The 20,909-nt window shown below is 40.0% G+C and overlaps 2 protein-coding genes across 2 annotated transcripts in view; one reads left to right on the top strand and one right to left on the bottom strand.

Annotated features, from left to right (window-relative positions):
• The window catches only part of LOC145505216 (uncharacterized), a 204,012-nt gene that overhangs the window by 91,177 nt on the left and 91,926 nt on the right, over positions 1–20,909 (bottom strand). The gene's annotated exons all lie outside the window — the stretch shown is intronic.
• LOC145505578 (serum amyloid P-component-like) lies at positions 18,414–19,198 on the top strand. Its single transcript, XM_081488032.1, is given in 2 exon segments — positions 18,414–18,477; positions 18,588–19,198. Coding segments are annotated over 2 exon segments (675 nt in total).

Genomic DNA, 20,909 nt, shown 5'->3' with positions numbered 1-20,909 from the left:
AATATTTCCCAAATTTGAGGAAAATTATTAATCTACACAATCAACTCTAAGTAGGATAAATACAATGAAATACCCATTCAGATACATCACTGCCAAAATGTCAAAACCAAAAATAGAAAAGCAAATCTTAAAAGTAGCAAGAAAAAAACAACTGGAATCATATACCCAAGAGAATCCCAATCAGATTAACAAATGACTTCTCATCGAAAGTAACTGAAACCAGATGGCAGTGGAGCAGTAGAGTCAAAGTCCTAAAAGAAAATACTGTCAACCAAGAGTCCTATATCCAGTAAAGCTACTTTGCAAAAATGAAAGCAAAATAAAAACATTTCTAGGTAAACAGAATATGCTGTTGGCAGACCTGTCTTAGGAAAAATACTAGAGAAGAGGTTCCTCAGGCTGAAAGGAATTGAAACTAGATGAAATTTTTTTAATTATTTTTTATTGAAGGATAATTGCTTTACAGAATTTTGTTGTTTTCCATCAAACCTCAACATGATTCAGCCATAGATATATGTATATACCCTCCCCTCTGAACCTTCCTCCCATCTCCTTCCCCACCCCACTCTTCTAGGTTGATATGGAGCCCCTGTTTGAGTGAAACTAGATACAATTTAAACCCACAGGAGAAAAAAACAAAGAACTCCATAAAGGTACTTATATAGAAACTATAAAAGATGATATAATCACATACTTCTCTGTCTCTTTTATTTTATTTTATTTTTTGGCCATGCCACATGGTATGTTGGATCTTAGTTCCCTAATTAGGGATCAAATCCACACATTCTGCCTTGAAGTCATGAATTCTTAACCACTGGACCACCAAGGAAGTCCCCATACTTCTCTTTCTTATCTATACTTATTAAAAGAGGAATTGCATAAACAATATCTAAGACTTTCACTTCCAGGAATTTGATGTACTCTTCTCTATCCTCTAAGTAAAAATAAAAACCCTGGACATTGCGTATGAAATAAACATAAAAAGACTAAAAGATGGAGAGGAAGAGAAAGAGAAAGAGAAAGACCAGCTAGAGACCACACAACCTGAGGTAAGATCACTGCATTTTCTTTTGGCCTCGTACACCCAAGACTGTAAACTAGAAAAGCCAGTAACCTGAAATACCAATGGATGCAGACAAAAAGAGGTCCCCTAGAAAGGTCTGCTATCTCTAGACAAAAGGACCAGTAAAAGGATATCCTAACAAGACAGAAAATCTTAGAAAAATGACTACTCTGTTCAAAACAAACACACACACACATGCACACACACCACAGAAAAACTACTTCCCCAGCTGCACTTCTCACATCAAAAACCAAGTGGAAAGCCCCAGCTTCCACTTTTGCTGGTCTGTAAAGAGACATTACAGCCCCTCACTAGAATGGTATCAAAAAAGACAATGTGTAGCCAGGAATTTCACCTCTGATAAGCAGTAAGAACTCCCTCCAGTGGTCTCAGGGGAGACCAGGTGGGCAGCCTAGACTTTGACCTTATGCAAAGGTCATAGGTGTTTCTACCGCTCCCTACAGGGGTGTATCAGAGAGGGCCTAATAGAAAATCAGGATGTTCACCACCATCCGGCAGTAAGAAGGCCATCACCTACAATGTAGTGAGACCTCACAGAAGGCCATAAAGCAGTGCCCTACCTCTCACAGCCAGAAGGTTATCAGTTCAGGTCTAGTGGAGAGCCTGAACTCTCACCCCAACCCAGCAGTGTAAGGATTCAATCATTCTGTTGTCAACAAAGGCTGAGCAGAGGACATGGACTTCCACCCCACCTGGAAATCAAGAGGTGGTCACTCCTTCCCTTCAGAGCAAAGTTAGAGGATACCTGCTGAACCATAAGCTTTAAATAGATTTAGAGTCTTGTAACGTAATAGTCAAAATATTGAAGTTTCAATCAACCATCATTCATCATACCAAGACCCAGAAAGGCTTCAAACTAAATGGAAAAAGACAATCAACAGATACCAATGCCAACATGACATATATATTAGAAATATCTGATAAGGATTTTAAAGAAAACATAAAAATGTTTCAATGAACAATTACAAACACGCTTGAAACAAATAAACAAAAAAGCTCACAAAAAAATGAAAGGGTGAAAGTGTCAGTTGCTCAGTCGTGTCCGACTCTTTGTGACCCCATGGACTATAGCCCACCAGGCTCCTCTGTCCATGTAACTTCCCAGGCAAGATTACTGGAGTGGGTTGCCATTTCCTTCTCCAAGGGCTCTTCCTGACCCAGCGATCGAAACCGGGGCTCCTGCACAGCAGGCAGATACTTTACTGTCTGAGCCACCAGGGAAGGGAAGTCTCAATTAAGAAATAAAAGATATAAAAGAAGAACAAAATAGAAATCTAGGAACTAAAAATACAGTAATCAAAATTAAGGATAAATTCAACAGAAGAATGAAAAGAACAGTAGAAAGAATTTGAATTTGAAGATAGAACGATAGAAAATATCCAATCTGAACAACTAAGAAAATCAACTGAAAAATAATGGATAGAGTATAAGGAACAAGACTATAATAAAAGATCTAATGTTCATGTCATCAGAGTGCCAGGGAAAGAGGAAAAAGAGGCTGGAACTAAAAAAATTACTGGAAGGCATATGACTGAAGTGTCCTAAATTTGTCAAAAGACATAAACCTACAGACTCAAGAATCTGAGCAAACCCCAAAGAGAAGAAACCAAAAAAATATCCACACTAAGATACATCATAGTCAAACTGCTGAAAGCAAGAGGCAAAAAAAAAAAAAGTTGAAAGCAGCCAGAGAGAAACAATGAAAACAGTTTGAATGACAGTGGATTTCTCATCAGAAACTGGAGAATGGGAGGAAGTTGCACAATATTTTTCAAGTGCTGAAAGAAATGCACTGTCAACCCAGAATTCAATATCTATTGAAAACAGTCTTCAGTGATGAAAGAGATATCAAGACATATTCAGAGAAAGGAAAGCTTAAAATTCATCACTGGCAGACCTACTCTAAAAGAATGGCTAAAAGTTCTCTAAATTGAAATAGAGTAAAAGAAATATCCTTGGAACATTAGCAAGGAAGAAAAAACACAGTAGGCAAAAATATAATAGACTTGTCTTCTCCTCTTGAGTCTTCAAAATTAAGTTTGATAGTTGAAGAAAAATATTATAATCCTATCTGATATGGTTACCAGTGTATGACGAGGAGATATTTAAGATATGAATGGGAGGGTAAAAGAATATCAGTCATAGTTACATAAATCTATACATGTGATAATATGACACAGCAGTGAACACACACACACACCTATGTCAAATTCCTGATTATGATGTAGTAATATAATTATGTAAGAGGTAATCAGTGGGGAAAACTACACTTCTGTGGAAGGTACTCAAGGCTTCTTATACTACTTGGAAACCTATGGCTGTCTCATCCTTTGAGACCAGTATAATCCTGACCTTAAAACCAAAGACTTTACAGGAAACCAAAACTCAGGTTAGTATCCCTTCTGAATATAGATGTAGAAATCCTCAATCAAATACTAGCAAATTGTTGTCAGCACAACACAAAAAAGGATTATATGTTATAACCAAGTGGGAATTAACCTAAGAATGCAAAGCTGATTTAACATTCAAAAATTAATTATAAGGTACCTTCACACAGCAGAGTATTATTTAGCTATAAAAAGGAATGGAGTACTGACACTAGCTACGACATTGTTCAGATGAATCTTGAAAAGTTTATGCAAAGTGAAAGAAGCCACATGAAAGATCACAAACTAGATGATTCCACTTATATGAAATGTCCAGAAGAGGCAAACCTATAGAGACAAATTTATAGAATAGTGGCTTCCTAGGACTCGGGGCTGGAGGGAATGAAGATGAAGAGTGACTGCTACTAGGTACAGGGTTTCTATTTAGGGAGAGAAAATGTTATAAATTTAAATTATGGTGATGATAGTGACTCTGGATGAAAACTGAAATCTGCTAAATTGTATATTTAAACGGTGAATTCTATGAACTACAAACTGTATCTCAATAAAGATTTTTCTAAAAAAATCACAAAAATTCTTTGCAATCTATGGATAATTTAATAGAGGCAACAGCCCTCATGCATCTCAGAAATTCCTGAGGATACTAATGCACCACAGCTCAAGACATAATAACCTCTCCAGGAAATTTCTAAGTGAGTATACTTTGTTTACAAAGGCAAAGAACAGGATAATATCTTTGAGAAATCTGCCATATGACTCAGCAACCCCACTCCTGGGCATATACCCAGAGGAAAACAATAATTTCAACACATACGTGCACCCCAATGTTTATTGCAGCACTATTTACAATAGCCAGGACATAGAAGCAACCTAGATGTTTATCAACAGATGAGTAGATAAAGACAATGTGCCACATATATACAATGGCTAAGAATATTACTTAGCCATAAAAAGGAACAAAACTGCCATTTACAGAGATGTGGATGGACCTAGAGACTGTCATATACAGTGAAGAAAGAGAAAGCCAAATATCATTTGTTAATGCATATATGTGGAATTTAGAAAAATGGTACAGGAGAAACTGACACAACATTGTCAAGCAACTATACTCAAATAAAAATTTTTAAAAATAATAATGTTTGAACTGAGATGTATTTGGACCTAGAAAGGATACGTTCAGTTGTCTGAAAATAGGTTTATATGCATATTATTCTTTACCCTGTGAGAATGGATAAATGAGGTAGTGGAAAGAGAGATAGAATACATAAGTCTGGATGTGGAATTTAGAGTTAGTCCACATGGGTGGGTCTGAAGCCCAATTCTTTCAAAGCCCCAACCTGTCACTTATTGTATGAACTTTGGTGAGCTTCTTCATCTCTTTTTATGAGTGTGGGCTATGGAGACAGAGGGCCTGAGTTCCAGTCCCAGAATTCCACTCCCCTATGTGAGTCCTAGGACAAACTTCTTACCCTCCATGCCTAAAATGCAACATATAATATGACATATCTCGGGAATTTCCTGGCAGCCCAGTGGTTAAGACTCCACCCTTCCATGCAGGGAGCGTGGGTTTGATCCCTGGTCAGCAAACTAGGATCCTGCATGCTGCACAGCACAGCCAAAAAAAAAAAAAGAAAAACAATTTTATATATGTATATATTATGTATACACATATGCACATACACATACTTCAGTAATGTTTGAACTGAAAGGTATTTGGACCTAGGAAGGCTGTATGGTGTGTGTGTGTGTGTGTGTGTGTGTGTGTGTGTGTGTGTGTGTGTACCTAGGAAGGCTGTGGTGTGTGTGTGTGTGTGTGCGTGTGTGTGTGTGTGAATATGTTACCCAACTCATAGAGTTGCTGTGAGGATTAAAAGACTGAACATATATAAACAACCCAGAGCAGTATTTATCTCATAAATTAGCTCTACCCATAGTGATCTGGTCCCATCACTTCATGGGAAATAGATGAGGAAACAGTGAAAACAGTGGCTGACTTTATTTTTGGGAGCTCCAAAATCACTGCAGATGGTGACTGCAGCCATGAAATTAAAAGACACTTACTCCTTGGAAGGAAAGTTACAACCAACTTAGATAGCATATTAAAAAGCAGAGACATTACTTTGCCAACAAAGGTCCGTCTAGTCAAGGCTATGGTTTTTCCAATAGTCATGTATGGATGTGAAAGTTGGACTATAAAGAAAGCTGAACTCTGAAGAATTGATGCTTTTGAACTGTGGTGTTGGAGAAGACTCTTGAGAGTCCCTTGGACTGCAAGGAGATCCAACCAGTCCATCCTAAAGGAGATCAGTCCTGGGTGTTCATTGGAAGGACTGATGTTGAAGCTGAAACTCCAATACTTTGGCCACCTCATGTGAAGAGTTGACTCATTGGAAAAGACCCTAATGCTGGGAAGGATTGGGGGCAGGAGGAGAAGGGGATGACAGAGGATGAGATGGTTGGATGGCATCACCGACTCGATGGACATGAGTTTGGGTAAACTCCGGGAGTTGGTGATGGACAGGGAGGCCTGGCATGCTGTGATTCACGGGGTCGCAAAGAGTCGGACACGACTGAGTGACTGAACTGAACTAAACAGAACTGATATTGATAATAGCAGTAGCAGTAGTAGTAAAATGGGGAAAATAATGCTTACAAAAGTATTACACCCCTCAAATTAGAAAACACATGTAAAATACAAGTTTCTAAGTTAATTAATATATAATTTTAAGGAAGTATTAATAAGTAATGTGATTTTCTACTACAATGTTTGTCACATTCTAGACTTTCAAATAGTTTCCTTCCCCCAGTATCACCTGTCCGCCACCACCACCCTCCACACACAGACACACACATGCGTGCACCAGCAGCAGCAGACTGCACTGTGGACTGATATCTTTTAAATCTGCTTTTATGAAAACGTGGTTTGTGTGCTGGGCTCATCTTTTGGTTCTTTAGCTAAGGCTCATCTCTTCTGCCATGTACTCTCTTCTTCCAAAGGCACTTGTGCCCTTCATGAAGACTTTGTTTGACTTACCGTTGGGTTTGCTGAAGCTGTTTTCTCCCTTAATCAGTTTCTTATAGGTTGAAAAACAGGGAGTAGGAGGAGAACTTGGCCTAAGCTAGAGGGATCTGATGGAAGAAAGAGCCCATAGAATTTTTCTTTCCTAGCATGTTTTTTTTCTCCTTTTCACCTTAGATAAAGAAAGACTATAAGGTGGCCAGAGAAAATAAGGCCAGATGCTTCTACTGGCTACAGAACACCAAAAAAAAAAAAAACAAATACAAACACAAGGCATGGTACTTTGTAGATGCTCATGAGTTCATCCATCCAAAGTTGTGTTAACAGCCCCATGCTGGGTACCAGGAATACAGAGATGGATGCAAGCATGCCTCTCCTTCAGGTTCCTTCAAATCTGAGCTAGCCATGCTATTCCGTTTGCTTACCACCATCCTTCTCACCCTACCCAACTTCAATTCACTTAGTTGAATACTCTAATCCTTCATTGTGACTTCATCCTCTCCTGGATTACACCAGGTAGAACTGAGTGCTCATTCCTTTGTGACCAAACTCTCCTCCAACACTCCCTACCACCCTGGTCTCTCTAGTTGTGTACCCATCCCAGCTTCTGCATACAGACACTCCTCAAAGATACTGTGAATCCAGTTCCAGATCATCAAAACAAAATGAATATCACAATAAAGAGATCCACACAGTTTTTTTGGTTTCTCAAGAACATATAAATGCTATGTTTACACTAGACTGTAGTCTGTTAAGTGTGCAATAGCTTTATGTTTAGAAAAACAATGTACTTAATTTAATTAAAAAGTAATCCACTTGGGAAAATGGTACCAACTGACTTGCTCAACACAGGTTGCTGCAAACCATCAGTTTGTAAGAAAGAAAGCACAGTATCTTCAAAGCACAATAAAGAAAAGAGCAATGAAGAAATATGCCTGTTTTTTTACTGGTGGTCTCTCTCTTGAGAGCCTGAGTTCCTTAGGGATACAGAATCTATCTCCTTAGGACAGTGATTGACACATTATAAATACTCAGCACTTAGATTTTGAGTGAAAGTATGACAAATTTTCTATTAAAAAATACATATACATCCCTAATAGACTAAACCGTGATAAATAATACTAAAATACTTAAAATACATGCAAATAACTATGTCAACAGACAGAAAGGAGCAACTAGTGCTGCCTGGGTTGGGCAGGAGTGGAAGAGAGAGAATAGCTGTTAGTGATGCTGACTATGATCAGTCCTGAATATTCATTGGAAGGACTGACGCTGAAGCTGAAGCTCCAATACTTTGGCCACCTGATGCGAAGAACTGACTCATTGGAAAAGACTCTGATGCTGGGAAAGGTTGAAGGCAGAAGGATAAGGGGACGACAGAGGATGAGATGGTTGGATGGCATCACCAACTCGATGGATATGAATTTGAGCAAACTCCAGGAGTTGGTGATGGACAGGGAAGCCTGACATCCTGTAGTCCATGTGGTCGCAAATAGTCAGACATGACTGAGTGACTGAACTAACTGATGATGATGAAGGCAGCTCTGATCAATATATTTTCTATTATGCACTCTTGTCACTCCTCTCTAGCCACACAAGACTTCCTGTCATTTCTCAAACATTCTGGGATTTTCCTGACTTAAGCTTTTGAATTGTTTTGTGATGATTTGGATCAAGATGTATTTATAGATATGTGTGTGTGTGTGTGAATGCATGTATACAGCATTACAAAATATACTACTTACTATGGGTCTGAGTTAAAATACCTTTACAAAACCCTAATCTAGAGCAATCGATTTTTATCTTTGGCAGATCAGAGACTTCTTTGAAAATCTGATGAAAAATGCACATGTGCCCATGCTCACAATACTTTGCACACAATTTCAGAGAGTTCACAAATGCCTTTAAATCTATTCAAGAACCCCTTAAGGATCTGTGGACTCCAACTTCAGAACTGCTCTTTATGGTACATCAGGTGATGATCCTAAGACACTGGCATCACCTATTAATCCTCCCAGTCAACTGTGTGAAACAAAACAGAAATTCCTGGAGAAGGCAACCACTAATGCCTGAGACTCTTGACCTTAAGCAGTCTGTTGAAGAAAGGAAAATCACACATGGCCAAAATGTACCTCAATCCTAATTTTGAGGTTAAAAATATGACAAAAGTGTTCAAAATGGAATATGGAAAGATTGACCTTGGAGCTGAAATAGCAATGTGTCATTTATATCCAAAATATAGAAATATGTAAAAATAGATGTTACTATACTAGCTTTTTCCAACAAATTTTCTAGTTCTAACAGTCGAAGTATATAAAAGTTTCTTAATTAAACACATAACCACCCATCTAGTTTAAAAAAAAAGTGTAATATATGAACAAAGAAGAGCTCTTCAGAGCAAGAACTCTACTGGGAAAAGACATGGGACGGGAATGAACTTATAGCCCGCACTTACCTAGTAGAAGGGAAAATGGGCATTGATATGGGCTTAATTTATTGGAAAATGCTAGCAAAGAGCAATCAAAGTCACTTGCCCAGAATTAACCACATCTACTCCAAATAGCTACCACATAGCCACTATAGAATTAACAATTCTCAAAGGCTTTAGAGGAACAAGAAGATAAACTTTTCTAAAAGAGTTCTAAATTTCATGTCAATGTATGGCAAAACAAATACAATATTGTGAAGTTAAAAAATAGAAAATAAACTAATTAATAAAAAAAAAAAAGAGTTCTAAATGAAGACATCATTCCTTGAGAAGAGACACCCCCCTGTCCTCCCTGTGCCATTTCCAGGGCTATAATAATAATGTCACTTTAAAGGGACTTTTCCTCCTATAAAACTAAAGGATACTCCACCTTAATACACACTTTAAGTGGGGATGAATTCATGGAAAGAAGGATCTCTCTTGTTGCAACTGTTTTTCAATGAACAAATGGTTAAGGAAGTGAGTGAGTGAGTGAAAGTTGCTCAGTCTTATCCGACTCTTTGCGACCCCATGGACTGTAGCCCACCAGGCTCTCCTCTGTCCATGGAATTCTCCAGGCAAGAATACTGGAGTGGGTTGCCATTCCCTTCTCCAGGGGATCTTCCCAAACCAGGGATGGTTAAGGAAAGTCATTTTGAAATACCTATTAAGGATCATATAACTGAGATCATGGAAGTGGGGGAAGTCTCAGGTGGTCCATGGGACTCTTTAACTGAAGTCACTGCTGTCACTAGGTCTGTGCCATGCATGCACGGACAAAAGTCAAGCAGCAAATGGCCAAGTGAAGTGGAAGCCAGGAGGATTTTCAATTAACATGTTCCTCCATAAAAAGAAGTCAACGTTCTCCTGGAGTGTTACCGTCTCTGTAGTCATGTGCACCCTGATCAGAAAGCCTGGCTCCTGCCTTCTTTATAGAGTATAAGTAGAAGAGCAGGCTAAGTCTGTGAACCAGCTCACAACACAGCTTTCTATTTGGTCTACTCGTGAGCTGTGAAATGTCTGTAAGCAGGAAAAAACACTGGCCAGGACTAAAGGTCTCCTGATGAAATGAGTCAATCTGTTAAGAAATGCTTGTGTCCACAACTCTGTACATGGTATCCTTGGCCTCTGTGTACCCAACACTGTAAACAACAAGGTCCAACAGCATATGACAATGGTGGAGATCTCTGAGATGGTCTATGTTCTACTGAATTGACCAGTTCGGGCTTGAGTTAAGTGACAGAGGCACAACCACACCAGACAACGACCACGGTGAGGTGGGGGGCACGGGGGCAAAGCCCTGAGCTGAAGCAATCCAAAGCATAGTGGAGGCGATGAGGGCGTTGATGCAAATCCATGAACACCTGAATGTATGTGTGGGACATAAACTGTTTATGTCAGGGATAGGAGTGGCAATAAAGGAAAGTTTAATATACTTTAGTATCACAGAAGTATAAATGGAGCAGAGATGACATCTAGATAACTACTACACCTGAGCCAATACTAAAGAAAACACACATCAATGGGGCACACACCCTCTTGTTCACAAACTCTACATCTCAGGAATTTTCACATGACCACATAACAACTGGTGGTGGTGAAGAAGACAAAAAACAGAAAGAAGGACATAGCCAATGTGGTGAAAGCCAGAACAGTGCTGTTCCCTGATGAAGTGAAGATAATGCACAACACTCACAAAGCTGGAGATGCCCAGCCAGGTGAGGTTCTTTCTCTGTATTCTGCAGTTTTAGGAATGTGAATTAAATGGCTGAACATGGGAAAATTCTCTTGCCCTGACATGGACTCTAGGTCCTAGGCAGAAATATGGCATAGGGCAGAACAAGATGACAAGAGTGAAACAAGACAGCTCTAGCTAAGATGTCTTCCATGTGTGTATTCTCTGTAAAACTAAGAAATATATTCCTATAGAGAGAGAGTCTTCTCTTCAACAGACTTAAGACTCAGTTCCACTGAGTTCCTGCCATTATTTTTTTCTTCTTTTCATAGCGCCTCCACAAGATGCTATACTCACAAAGGGATGATGAACAAACAGCAAGGAGATGTGTATGGCTGGCCAATGGGTTATAAGGAATAAAAAGAAAATAATTTTAATGGATAAAAAAACCTACTTCATCAATCAAGGTATATTTTTATAAATATGAGAATGAAGATGAGTGATTCCAAACAAATGAGTGATAATTCAGGGATGTAAAGAAGGACAAGGTTGAGAAATGAATACTGTGACATTCTGGAGGGGCATGACAGTTGAATTCTGAATTTAGAAGTGAGATTTCATTGAGGGAGGCTTATCTAGACAGAGGGCTGAACCTAAAAGTAGATAGAAGATGACAAATTTATCAGGCAATTTCTTTTACCAACAAACCCTGAAACTAGGAACAGAGAACTGAGATCAAGGGAAGACTCCTGTATATCAGCAGGACGTGGAAAGGAAGAGGTGGGTTTGTGACGCTGCCAGAATTGGGAAAGGGAGGCAGAAGTCAGCCAGCAGCTGCCTGGAACCTGGCATTTAGAGTCTGAAATAGCTTCTTTAGTGGAAAGGTCAGTCATAATCTCAGGTGAACACTGATTTTTCTCTGTCATTGGATGAAATGTTATGGGGTGAGAAGCAAAAACACAATAGCGTCTCTGTCAAAAACAATCTATAGTCTGCATGGAAAACACACAATGGATCCCAAGTCCCCTATAGAAATCTTGCTTCTTTCCTTTTGTTCCTTGTCAGAATTACTGCACAGGTTCCTAAGGAAGGAAAGACCTCCCTTTTCCTCCCTCCACCATCCGCTGCAACCTGGCTTCTGCCACATTCACTTTAAGGAAATTGCTCTTTCAAAGGTCACCGATGATGTTTTTATTGCTAAATCCAGCATCCTTTCTACTTAGATCTGATGCATTTAATACCAGTCGACACTGCCTCCTAGAAACTTGCGCTAACTTGGTTTCCATGACACTATACACACCATCCTTCTCTCTGTCAAACTGTTTTTTTGTCTCTCTCCCTGACTCTTCTCTTGCTTCCAACTCCATAAAAGCAAATGCTCCCCTACGTCAGTACTTGGTTCCCTGACCTTTGCCCTCCTCTCCCTTCCACTGAAAGAGATCATCTGTTTTCGTTTCATCGTCACTTATTTGTTGATTCTGCTGAAGTTTGTATTTCTAATCCCAAGTGGCACTCACATATGTCAGATTCTCCACTGGCCTGTTCTATATGTAGATCATACTATCATTTCAAATTTAGCATTTTAGGAACCAAACTTATCATTTATCCTGCACCTCTTCCAAATGAACGTCCTCTCAATTGTTCTATTTGCATTAAAAGGACCATGTTTTTCCAAATTATACGCAATCAGAAATTTAGAGTAAAACCTAATTCAGTTCCATAGTCTATTTCTCTTTATTTTTTTTTTTAAATCTCAGGTTTGCACTTTTACTTTTACTGAAAGACCCTGCCACCAGTCTGAAACTGTTTACCTTTGATTTTACTCAACCACCTCTCAGGATGATAATCAGTTACTCTTAATGTCTCCACTGTCTCTTTTCATCTACTACAAATGCATGCCCTTGAGTTTCCTTATGGCCAACAGAACACATACAAGTAATTCTTTATTCACACCAAAATCTGTGCTCTTCTCCAACCTCACGTTCTTTCCTCCTCCAGTCTCTTCCTTTTCAGTCTTTCCCAGGGGTTACTGTGACTTTGTGTCTTCTGTAAATACCCCAGGCCTTAGAAGGTATCTTTCAAGTATTTTTTAATCCCTTGGTAACCCAGAGGAGCCTGGCAGGCTACAGTTCATGGGGTTGCAAAGAATCAAACACAGCTGAGCAACTAACACACAACATATGACCTTCAGTTAGATGCCACATCTCTGCCTTTTTCCAGATCTGAGTTTATGCCATGCCCTTTCTGTGGCACTGCCAGTGCCCTGTTCTCCCATCCTCTCTGAAAGCAAGTTTTATTGCATGCCAGCTGAGGGCATCAGGACAATACTCTTTGAGGCACACCAGTGACCCTGCCTCTTTCCAGTGTTTTCCATCTTTACTCCCCTATCGTCAGCCTTTCCAGAGCTACCCAGACAGGGACCAGCACTTCTCACCTAAACTTTCACTGGCAGGAAGGCACCCAGAAGCCTCTCAGCAACCACAGGGATTGGTTCACATTGAGAACTCGACCCAGTTCTAAAGACTCAGGATTCATTGTCCTATATTCTTACATCAGGACTTTCCTTCCTGCAACAGAAAGAATCCAGAGTTTCCACTTTGAATATGACTGAAGCTCAGGCTGTTTTCTTCCAAAGCCTAAGAAACATATTCCAAAGAAGGAAATTAAAGAACAGAATCAGGCCCCCCTTCTCCTTCTGTTTTCCCATTCTACTCTGAAACCTACTTTCTAGACCTGCTGGTCTCTTCACAGGAACTGAACATACCATTTTCACATCCAAGTACAAACTCTGGCACTCGACCCCAGTAGCCATATTCCTAGGCCAGCTCCACACCCACATCTCCCATTAGAGAAGACTCTCTTCCACATTGATCTCCAAACCGTCTTTGGTTGACAGAATGATATTTCATAATTTCAGATGAAAACTAGAAGCAGTTGGTGAACCCTATATTCTCTAAATTTCATGGCATACATTAATTAGCATATGGGAAGGGGAAGAGCCTAGTACCTGGATTCCCAGTAAAAGTTGCATCCCATTTCCTATTTCGAGCAGATCTTCTTATGTTACTCAAGTGGATTTGAGGTTTTGGTTGCTACTAAACTGTTTTATGTAAAAATTCCTCTCCTTTGCTTGAATTATATGATTCCACAAATATTAATACATACTGGGTTCCTTCCATGTTCAGAAATAACGGTTAAGTAAAACGGGTGAACTAAAAATAAATAAGACCAAATACTCAGCTTCAATTAAGAGATGATAAGAGATAAATATGGGCTTCCTTGTTGACTCAGATGGTAAAGAATCCTGCCTGAAATGCGGGAGACCTGAGTTTAATCCCTGGGTTGGGAAGATCCCCTGGAAAAGGGCATGGCAACCCACTCCAGTATTCTTGCCTGGAGAATCCCCATGGACACAGGAGCCTAATTGGCTACAGTCCATGGTTTTGCAAAGAGTTGGACATGACTGAGCGACTAAGAACAAGAGATAAACACACTAACATCTATAAATATGGGAAAGACATCCATAAAACCTTCAAAATTACAACAATAATCATCCAGACACCATTCCATGAACTTTATGCATATTATAATACCTCATTTATGCTCACTGTGAGGTGGAAAGGTTTATCTTTGTTTTGCAGAAAAGGAAAGGAAGGTTCAGAGAGGTTGAGTAGCTTTCACAATAGTCAACCACTAGCAAATTTTACTCCAAAGTCTTTGGTCCTAACCTCATGGGGAGTTGGAAAGAGGTGAAATAATGTTTAATTGAGACATCAAGGATGTCTTCATGAAATGAATTACTTTAGAGGTTGATTTTGAAGAGTAGTTAGGATTTAAAGAAACAGAGATGGATAAAGAAAATTCAAGACAAAATGAAAGCAAAAAAAAATATTAAAAAATAGAAAGAAATTAGGAAAATCAGGTATGTATGAAAAAGAGCAGTTAGAGGTATTTGACCAGAAAACAGTGTTTGATTAAGAGATTAAGCCTAGAATGGAGCCAGACTGTGAAAGGCACTGGCTTTCAAGCTGAAGGATCTGCATTTAATTATGAGACAATAAGGGGTATAATCCCAACTCCAACTAACCCTTACTGTGCCACAAGCCATATAAGGTTTTACCACCTGGGATTTAGCTTAGAAAAAATTAGAGAGTGGTAACTGCCCATAGTTCAGTGGTAGAAGGATAATTTGAACAATGGTAGAGAAAGAGTGTTTTGGTGGCAATTGTTATGTCAAAAAGGCTGACCAGAAGGTCTGCCATAAATTGAGAGATGAGAAAATGAACAAGAGACAGCACAAGAGGATGAACACAAAGATTCCATAGAATTTAGGGACAGGGAAAAAGGAAGATAATGCAGCTAGAAAGGAGAGCTTTAGTTTGATTTCTTAGAGGCAGAACAGGTTTGAGTGGTGGCCAATAGCATAGTTTAAGTAATAGCAGAGGGGATAAAGATAGAGGTCACTGGGGTTGTGCCACCACTCAACCTCCAGGACCTAGTGTAGCACCTGGGCATTAATACTAAATGCAAGTGTAATATATTAATGGGGTTATCACCAAAGATTAACATAAATGAACCCTCAATGGCCAGGGACCCAAAGAAGAAGAGAGGAAAACCAAGTCAGATGCTGACATCTCTGCAAATAGTAAAGAGGTTACAAGAAAAATCAGTTGCAATGAGGGACGGAAAACTCTGGCATAAAGAAACATCATGATAAGCATGACAGTGGCCATGGAAGTTGGAATATGCTAGGAGTATGAAACACTCACCTGCTGAATTAACTAGCCCTAAAATTGGACAGTACTAGACTTTCAGGTCCATGCCCAGGTGTCACTAAACTTGAAAGCTTTCACACAGCAAAAGAAACCATAAACAAAAAGAAAAGACATCCCACAAAATGGGAGAAAATATTTGCAAACAAAGCCATCAACGAGGGATTAGTCTCCAAAATATAAGAACAGCTCATGCAGCACAATGTTAAAACAACAAACAACCCAATCAAAAAATGGTCAGAAGATCTACATAGACATTTCTCCAAAGAAGACATATTAATGGTTAAGAGGCACATGGAAAGGTGCTCAACACCACTAATATTAGAGAAATGCAAAACAAAACTGCAATGAGACATCACCTCATACCAGTCAGAATGGCTATCATTAAAAAGACTATAAACAACAAATGCTCCACCAAGGGTGGAGAGAAGGGAACCCTCCTATACAGTTGGTGGGAATGTAAATTGATACAACCACTAGGAGAACAGTGTGGAGGTTCCTTAAAAAACTAAAAATAGGGTTTCCCTGGTGGTCCAGTGGTTAAGAATCCACCTTGCAATGCAAAGGACACTGGCTCGATCCCTGGTCCAGGAAGATCCCATAGATCTTAGCTGCATGCCACAACTAGACCCTGCAAGCCACAACTACTGAGCCCATGTGCTACAACTACTGAAGCCTGAGCACCAAGAGCCTGTGCTCTGCAACAGGAGAATCCACAGCAATGAGAAACGTGCACACTGAAGCAGAGGTTACTCCCCACTAGCTGTAACTAGAGAAAGCTGTGTGCAGCAACAAAGACCCACCACAGTCAGGTTCAGTTCAGTTCAGTCGCTCAGTCATGTCCGACTCTTTGCAACCCCATGAACCGCAGCACACCAGACCATCCTGTGCATCACCAACTCCCAGAATCCACTCAAACCCACAGCCATCGAGTCAATGATGCCATCCAGCCATCTCATCCTCTGTCATCCCCTTCTCCTCCTGCAATCAATCTTTCCCAGCATCAGGGTCTGTTCAAATGAGTCAGCTCTTCGCATCAGGTGGCCAAAGTATTGGAGTTTCAGCTTCAACATCAGTCCCTCCAATGAACACCCAGGACTGATCTCCTTTAGGATGGACTGGTTGGATCTCCTTGCAGTCCAAGGGACTCTCAAGAGTCTTCTCCAACACCACAGTTCAAAAGCATCAATTCTTCAGAGTTCAGCTTTCTTTATAGTCCAACTCTCACATCCATACATGACTATTGGAAAAACCATAGCCTTGACTAGACGGACCTTTGTTGGCAAAGTAATGTTTCTGCTTTTTAATATACTGTCTAGGTTGGTTATAACTTTCCTTCCAAGGAGTAAGTGTCTTTTAATTTCATTGCTGCAATCACCATCTGCAGTGATTTTGGAGCCCAAAAAAATAAAGTCTGACACTGTTTCCACTGTTTCCCCATCTATCTGCCATGAAGTGATGGGACCGGATCCCATGATCTTAGTTTTCTGAATGTTGAGCTTTAAGCCAACTTTTTCACTCTCCTCTTTCACTTTCATCAAGAGGCTCTTAAGTTCTTCTTCACTTTCCGCCATAAGGGTGGTGTCATCTGCACATCTGAGGTTATTGATATTTCTCCCGGCAGTCTTGATTCCAGCTTGTGCTTCATCCAGCCCAGCGTTTCTCATGATGTAATTTGCATATGTTAAAAAATAACTTAATAAGTAAATAAAGTTTTTAAAACTAAAAGTAGAACTACCATATGATCCAGCAATCCCACTTCTGGGCATATATCTGAAGACAACCACAATTTGAAAAGACGCCTGCACTCCAGTGTTCATTGCAGCATTATATACAATAGCCAGGACAGAGAAGCAACTAAATGTCCACTGACAGAGGAATGGATCAAGAAGACATAGTACATATATACAATGGAATATTGGTCAGCCATAAAAAAGTAGGAAATAATACCATTTACAGTGACATGGATGGACCTAGAGATGATCATACTGAGTGAAGTAAGTCAGAGCAAGACAAATATCATATGCTATCACTTATATGTGGAATCTAAAAAAATGGTACAAATGAACTTATTTACAGAACAGAAATAAGTCACAGTTGTAGAAAACAAACTTATAGTTTCCAAGAGGGAAAGAGTTGGGGAGATAAATTGGGAGACTGGGATTGAAGTATACATACTACTATATATAAAATAGATAACTAATAAGAACCTACCATATAGCACAGGGAACTCTACTCAGTACATTGTAATAACCTATATGGGAATAAAATCTAACAAAGAGTGAATATATGTATATCTATAACTGATTCACTTGGCTGTACAGCAGAAATTGACACAACATTGTGAATCAAATATACTCCAATAAAACTTTGTTAAAAAAAAAAAAAAGAAACACCATGATAATCAAAAGAAGAAACAGAGCTGAGTGACAGTAACAGAAAGCTCTAATCTTCAGGGAGACAGAACATGCATACACTCTAAAGCTCTCACTCCCCTCAGCAATACATATTGAATTAATCAAAGAGGAAAAGATTCCAGGGTCTTCAGTAGAAATAAGAATCCCAGAATATCCACAAGCAGAAGACACAAGGCCATCAGACTAAGGGGCCCCTGAAGAGTGGAGTCAGGCCCTCCTGATGTGCCCGGCATGGTCTCTCATCTCTTCCATAACACTATTCTCCACACCACTCTCTCCCAGCACCAGAATCTGTGTCACAGTGGGGTGGAGCTCTGGCCATCCCCAGTATCTAATAACTAACTTCAAATTGATTTTCCAGCTCTTCCTTCCCCACCAATAGGTCTGACTGTGGCATCAGAGGGCAGGCCTGGAAAATCACTCACACGTTATTGCTGCTCGCCATCCCCCATCCTCACCTGGAGGTGCATATAAACCTTAAAGAGCCTGAGATCTAAGAATGTGAATCTCAGAAACTGGGTGAACAACCACTGTGCTCTCTGTACCCTCATCCTGGTCACTGTTGCTGCTATAACAGCCCCAGGCCAAGAACATGAACAAACTGATGCTTTGGGTCTCTGTCCTCATCATCCTCCCAGAAGCCTTTGCTCAGACAGGTAGGGTGGTCAGGGTATGATCCAGGAACATGAGATGAGAAAAGATTGAATGTTCTTTTTTCCCTGCATTTATGGTAAAGGTCACTCTGTTTCTTCCTATCTATCCACAGACCTCAGAGGGAAGGTATTTGTGTTCCCTAGAGAATCTTCCATTGACCATGTGACCCTGATCACAAAGCTGGAGAAACCTCTGAAGAACTTGACCTTATGTCTCTGAGCCTATAGTGATCTCTCCCAGGCCTACAGCCTCTTCTCCTACAACATCTATGGCAAGGATAACGAGCTACTAGTTTTTAAAAACAGAATTGGAGAGTACAGTCTATACATTGGAAAAGCCAAAGTTACTGTTAGAGCTACCTAGGAGTTCCCCAGCCCAATGCACATCTGTACCAGCTGGGAGTCTTCCACAGGCATCGCTGAATTCTGGGTCAACGGGAAGCCACTGGTGAAAAGGGGCCTGAAACAGGGTTATTCTGTGGGAGCTTACCCCAAGATTGTCCTGGGGCAAGAGCAGGATTCCTATGGAGGAGGGTATGATAAGAGCCAGTCCTTTATGGGAGAGATCGGGGATTTATACATGTGGGACTCTGTCCTGTCGCCCAAGGAAATCCTACTTGTGTACCAGGGTTCCTCCTTCATCAATCCCACCATTCTGGACTGGCAGGCTTTGAAATTCGAAATCAAAGGCTATGTTATTGTCAAACCCCTGGTGTGGGGCTGAGGTCTGGAATCAATGAAAGCACTTGAAAATGAAACAACCAACACCCAAGAGTTCTGCTTAAAGCAACTGGACACTAAACTGTAGATCTGTAGCTCTTTCTTCTTTGAATTTCCCATCTACAAGTATGCTTAATTAGAAAATGTATTATGCCACCTGCATTTGTTTAGTGCTTGCCATAGTCCCAAACATTTTCTTTTATATCTACTTATTTGAAAATTGGTATTTAATTAACCAGAAAAATCAGCCTGCAAATTATGAGGAGGGAAATCTTTAAGTAACTAAAAAGATATGGCAGAGCACTCAATGAGTATGGTCAGTAGCAACACTTACAAGCTACTAATAATCATTGCATTAACAATTCAAAATTCATGTGGAGTTGCAACAGAAATCTTTCTATTTGGTTTTCCAGCTACAAAATCAAAAAGAGGTCTGAGCTTCTGCCAAGGAGACAACTATAATGAGATAAGCAAGCAACAGTTGAGAACTTGATAGCAAGTAATGAGATGGGGAAAAAAATTAGAACCAGCAGGAATGAAAACCAAAAATGTTTAAGAGTCTGGATCATTTTGGGTAAAGGCAAACATACTTTTTTTTTTTTTCCCCCTCAAAAATCCCAGTGGTACCATCCAATGACTGATTTCCATAATACTGTCCTGAAGTCATCAAGGCTCTTGCTCACATGAATTCCCAGTTGAAAATCCTTCCATGGATCCCCACTTCACATAGGATGTAACTTAAACCCTTTGACATGCCCCCCATAAACTTGTCTCAGCTTATCTCTTTAAGATACAACTCTTAGCATAGCAACAGGCATCCCAATTACAACATTACAAAATAATTATCAGATGCTATTATTAGTAGTTATCTTCATTATTATGAAAACTATGGAGCAGAGTGTCTAGCATATCCTCAACAGATATGAATTCCCTTCTCAGAGAAGCAAGGACTCCAAAGAAAGTTTAGTTACATACGAGAAATAAGGCAGGCTTTGCCCACAGATAACAGACATGAAGCAAAGGGAAGTCAGAAAGACAGCATCCAGTAGAGCTTCAGAATAACCAAGTGATTACTTCTTTTTTTCATTTTTCTTTTTTCCCAAGTGGTTACTTCTAACTCACGTGTCCATTCACCCAGGATGGACAAAGAGGCAGGCACAGACACAATAAAGTAGGCTGGAGCACTCAACAACATGGCCCCGGGGCTGGTCATACTGGAAGACTCTATAAAGGAGTTTTCCCTAATAAGAGTGTTTGCAACTTTCTCTATGTTTTATATGGGAAACTCCATGGAGAGTTCTGAGGTTAAAGCAACGAGGTCTGCTTGGGCTTGGGATATGCCTTAGCTCAGAGTGAGGATTTTAAAAAAAGATTTTCTCTTTTTTTCACTAGAAAGCACCAGTATGTAGTCACCTTAGAAGAGCAACATGGAGACTTTCTAGGAATTCATGGTACTTCCTCTTATTTAGAGAGAACAGGTGTCCAAGGACACTCAAAGGAGAAGGAAAGCTGAAACATGATCTCAGTCACCTTTAATTCTTACCATGTTGTCATGCTAAGTCGATTCAGTCTTGTCCGACTCTTTGAAGCCCTATGGACCATTGTTCACCAGGCTCCTCTGTCCATGGGATTCTTCTGGCAAGAATACTGGAGTGGGTTCCCATGCCTTCCTCCAGGGGATCTTCCCAACCCAGGGATCTAGCCCTTGTCTTGTA

This window comes from Giraffa tippelskirchi, chromosome 5, assembly GCF_054371585.1.
Source record: "Giraffa tippelskirchi isolate mGirTip1 chromosome 5, T2T-mGirTip1v1.2.pri, whole genome shotgun sequence".
Classification (NCBI taxonomy): Eukaryota; Metazoa; Chordata; class Mammalia; order Artiodactyla; family Giraffidae; genus Giraffa; species Giraffa tippelskirchi.
This window is presented reverse-complemented; position numbering and strand designations above follow the sequence as displayed.